This window comes from Acanthisitta chloris, unplaced genomic scaffold, assembly GCF_000695815.1.
Source record: "Acanthisitta chloris isolate BGI_N310 unplaced genomic scaffold, ASM69581v1 scaffold13954, whole genome shotgun sequence".
Classification (NCBI taxonomy): domain Eukaryota; kingdom Metazoa; phylum Chordata; class Aves; order Passeriformes; family Acanthisittidae; genus Acanthisitta; species Acanthisitta chloris.
Window position 1 is genome coordinate 28,279 of NW_008667700.1, and position 4,883 is coordinate 33,161.

Consider the following 4,883-nt stretch of genomic DNA (forward strand, 5'->3'; position numbering starts at 1 on the left):
AGACAATCCCTTCCCCAGTCCTGCTGCCCACACTATTCCTGACAGAAGCCTGGATGCCCTTGGCCTTCTTGCCCACCTTCGCATGCTGTTGACTCAGTCAATCAGCATCTCCTGGTCCTTTTCCACTGGGCAGCTTTTCAGCCACTCAGCCCCGAGCCTATAGTGCTGCATGGGATTATTGCTGCCAAACTGTAGGACCTGGCACTTTGCCTTGTTGAATCTCACATCGTTGGTCTTGGCCCATCAATCCAGTTTGGCCAGATCTCTCTGCAAAGCCGTTTGACCCTCCAGCCCAACTTGGTGGCCTCTGCAAACTGCACTCGATATCCTCATCCAGATCATCAATAAAGATACTGAACAGTCAATAAAGATACTGAACACAGTAAACATACTTAACAGTACTTCACAATCCTTCTAAACCACCTTTTTATTCAAAGGTAATAAAACATACCTACATATGAAGGAATTGAGGCTTCTGACCTTCCTGTGAAAAACTACAGGTACTACTTTATCTGCCCCTGAAATTCAGCTATCCTGTGAAGAATAGCAGTTGAACTTTAAACAGGGAAAAATTAATTAATTCCACTGGAATTTAGGCAAACACTTACATTATCCTCTTTTATCATGAGAATACTTTCAGGCAACTTAGGTAGAGCTGACTGATAGGGACTCTGGATTTTAAACCCTGCATGAAAAACAGATGAGTCCCTAAGCCTCAAATTTCTACATAATCTGCATTACAGGAACAGACCTGAGTGTTCATCAAAACAATCCTTCAACCAAATTGTCTGCAGGTTAAACAGATCAAAGAAGACATTGAAAGAGCCAGGGAGATTGAAAATTACTCTACTGACAGAGGCAGAAGTCTATCTTCCTCAGTACCTTGTCCAGAAGAATAAGAAAAATTCTAAGTTGCAGCTTAAGTGTCTACTGCTATAATTTCATTATTAATACCCTTGTAGATTTTTTCAACCTGTTTACACTTTTGTACAGTCACATCACAGCACTGGTGCTCTAGAAAGATATTAAGAAGAGAACCCAGGTCTCCCATGCCCAAATTAATGCAGGACGCTACCTCCTATCTTACAATTTATCCTTTTTTTTTCCCCATGTAGCTTACCATCAAGACGCAGGTAAAGGAAATTTCGAAATGCAAAGTAATCTTCCATAATGGTCATGAGTGATGTCATTTGACAGAAAAGAAGCACACGATGGTTAGTAGCTCGTAACTTTGGCAGAATACGATCGAGTAGCTCAAACTTTCCTGAAGCCCGATAAAGTTCAGCTCTGTTGAAGAGAAGCAGCACAGTAAATGTTGGAATAAGCACACGTTTAGAAGTTTTTAGTCATTATGTCAGTGCAACAAAGAAATTAATTTCTTAATAGAAACAAGACTAATAGTACTTTTCTTTTATAAAACTGCTTTTGTTGATAAAAATAAAAAAAAACAGTGAAAAAACATGTGAATTCCTGTTTTCCTGACTTTTTTTTTAGTTACAAAAACTGTGTGGATTTTCAAGTAAAGAGAATACTGTCCTTTATGAAACTTAGTTCCTTTACAGTATTTATCAAAACAAATACTATTTCTCAGCTAGATAAGCATTTTATCAATTAAGACTGCTAGTTTTCTTTTCAACTGGCATTGAAAACAACTTCCAGTTGCAACTGCAGTTTCAAGTTGTATCCATTAGGCATATGTTAGAAACAATTCACTTTCCACTCAACTATAATCCACATGAAAGTGAAATATTCCAAACTGAACTAATATGCAGAAATAATGGAAGGAGTCTGACAGAGGATTTACTGTATAACCATATGACTTTAGTAGTCCTGAACACTGTTGAGCTGCTTTTATTAGCTGCTCTTCTGTCTCCTGTGCTGAGGATTGCAAAACAGACTTTCAGCACTGAAATTCGAGCCATAACTGGGAAAATTAATAAAAGTAAAGAGGATGTCTTAATCAGCATCACACTGATACACTTGATAAAAATAAATGTCATGCAATTTTTTTCTAACCTTGACTCTGTATTCTCAAAATACAATTTATCATTAGCAATGGTACAAAGACCAGAAGATACACACTGTTCTGATACGCATACATCTGTAATCAGCAAAAGACTACACTGTTTCAGAGACAAGCATTCTTGTGTACTAGCTAAGGAGTCAAATAGTCTGGTGTACTAGTTAAGGGAAAAAAAATAGAAATGCAATTAACACCTGGACAGAAAGCGAGCTAGGTGGATGGTAAGACACCTTTCCTTGAGAAGGCATCCATTAACTCAACAGCTGCACAGTATCAAGAAAAAAAAAGTAAATCTATTTCATTTCAAATAATGGAAGAAATGCCACTTTAACTCACAATTAACATGGTAAAGAAAAAAACCAGAAGGCAAAAGTAACAAGAAAGTGAAGAAAATCTCTGAAGAGTCCAAAGAATTCCAGAATTTCCAATTAACTTCAGATAGTATCTAAGCTATTTCAAAATAACAGGTACGTAAGACATCACTTACAGTCTTTTCTGCCTGTAACCCTCAAAGAGATGGAGGGTCATGAAAAGATCATGTAACAGTTCTAGTACTGCTATGCCTTGCTTTAGATATGTGCCCTGTGTCTCCTCTGCCTTTCTATAAACTCCATAAACACCTTCCAGAAAAACAATGTGATCATTACTTCCAACACAACACTATGAACAGGATTTAAAACTGAAAAGTTACCCGTTGATGACACCATTTGAGTAGCCTAAATGTTCAGCGAAGGACTCCTGTAGAGTTATAAGCAATAAACAGATTATTACAAACAAGACAGTAACCAAAATTCATGCATTCATATATAAATCAAATCAAACATATGAGTATTGAAGTTTGAGTTCTCAAATGTTCATACTCTTGGAACCTACTTTGAAGCAACAGTTGCCCTGCTTAATGCTTTCCTGTACTACTATTATTTGAAATTCAATGTTTGCAGAAGTCTGCAGCATACATTTTATGACATTACAAATACAGGAGAACCCTAATTAATTTATCCTAATTACTAGAAGATCCATTTGCAAACTACTCAGTTTAATTAATCAGCATAAAAGTGATCAAAGAGTGAAAATTACAATTATAATAGACCACAGCAGGTACTTAAGTTATTCACTTATAAATGCAGCTATGTTCCAGATATTTATGACACTTTCTATCTTTCCAGATATATTATATTTATGGACTTCAGGTCCTATTGAGAGATGCTATATAGCTAGTACATTTTTGCTGGAGAAACAAGGTGGATGGAAGAGGACAACTTTAGTTGACGTTGTAAAAGATCAGCAGTCTGCTAGTTAGAAAGATTCTACACATGGCATTTTGAACTAGTGTCTCTACATCATACATTTGGTCTAGGTGGATGCCAAGTTGCTCTGGAATGTCTTAACTATCAAAAAAACCCTTCACTTTTTAAAGACATTGTTCTATAAGACTGAATGTTTTAAAACTAGGCTTCAGATTACCAATAAGAAGCTGGCAGTTGTTAACTGAAATAACTGTTTTTCAAATGTGTCCTTTCCAGTATAAATTACATGGACAGAGAGGTCCTCTCCCACACACAAGCTTCAGCACCAGTTTCCTATTATGTTAGCCATCTGAATAAAAGCAGCTTTCAAAATCAAACCTGCCAGTCTTACCTCAATGTGTTGAAACATGTATGGGTGATTGCATATCTTTCTCAATTGCATGATAGTGTTCATGAGAGTTTTTGCCCCACCTTTTCCCTATGGGTACAAACAAAGCAAAACAAATTATTAATTTCTTAGCTGAATAAAACTTTTGAAAATACTTTTAGCCCAAACCTGAAAACTGCATCACTAATACAACAAAACAAAACAATCCCCCCCAAATAATTAATCAAATGAACAAAACAAGAAAAACCCCTGAAGAAACAGCTGTCTTGCTGTAAAAATTCTTCAGAGGTAAGGATGCTCTGTAATGAAAAAGGAAGACCTGGAAGTATCCATGAAGTGCATTAAGTTTCTAGCACCTGCAGTATTCATGATGGGGAGCAGAGCATCTACTGTATTGCTTATTTACACTGTTTGTTATGAAACCACAAAAACTCCATCTGGTCTGAACCCTCCAACAGGAAACAATTCTAGCTGGATGCTTTTCAATTAAAAAATGCTGAAGATAATCAAACTCATGAGTCATCTTATTATTTAAAAAAGTATATTCTCAAAACCTAAAGTGAATCTTTCTGTAGGACCAGGACACACAGATCAGAAAACAGTTGCTCGTGCTAGATCAAACTGCATGGTTAAAAACCAATTGCAACTGGTGAAGAGAAGTTTGAGAACATTATAACACTGCCAAAGACTTGTCTCTTTCAGATGTCACTTTGCTTTGTTGCCATTCAATAAAAATGTAAGCAGAGTGGTTGCAGTATTCCAACCTTACTGGATGACTAATTCAGATTAACTTTAAAAATCTCAGCCAAAACAACTTAGCAATTTCCAGCCGTAAAAGTAGGGCAAAATGCACTCTATTATTCTAATATATACTAGCAATATTCTAGTCTTTCCTGGAAAGTACAATTAAATCATAATTTTCATCTAGAGCAGAGATTATCTGAAGAGGGTAATCCATGCATTTAAAATTTGGTTTTGTTCTTTCCAAAATACTCTCAAATTTGCTCCAAAATGCAGTTCAATTCTCTCTAATCTGAGCTGGCTCCAGGCCAGAGCTGCAGAGACAGGATTTTTTTCCTCACACAGTACTTGTTTGATCATTGAAGCCGAGCAGACTTAACAACCAGCTCCCTCTGCTGACAACAGGTAGTAGGGATAACAGAGCTTCATGAAACAGAAAAAAAAAAATGTCAAGAGAGGGCGGCAAGAGAGGAAAATTTTAGAC

General features: G+C 36.6%; 1 protein-coding gene across 1 annotated transcript in view; it reads right to left on the minus strand.

Annotated features, from left to right (window-relative positions):
* The window catches only part of LOC103800239 (probable global transcription activator SNF2L2), a gene marked incomplete at its 5' end in the record, with an annotated part of 49,348 nt that overhangs the window by 22,748 nt on the left and 21,717 nt on the right, over positions 1-4,883 (minus strand). The window contains 3 exons of the mRNA XM_009072609.1: positions 1,121-1,287; positions 2,715-2,761; positions 3,662-3,748. Of these exons, the coding sequence (XP_009070857.1) occupies positions 1,121-1,287; positions 2,715-2,761; positions 3,662-3,748 (301 nt within the window). The remainder of the gene's footprint in view (positions 1-1,120; positions 1,288-2,714; positions 2,762-3,661; positions 3,749-4,883) is intronic.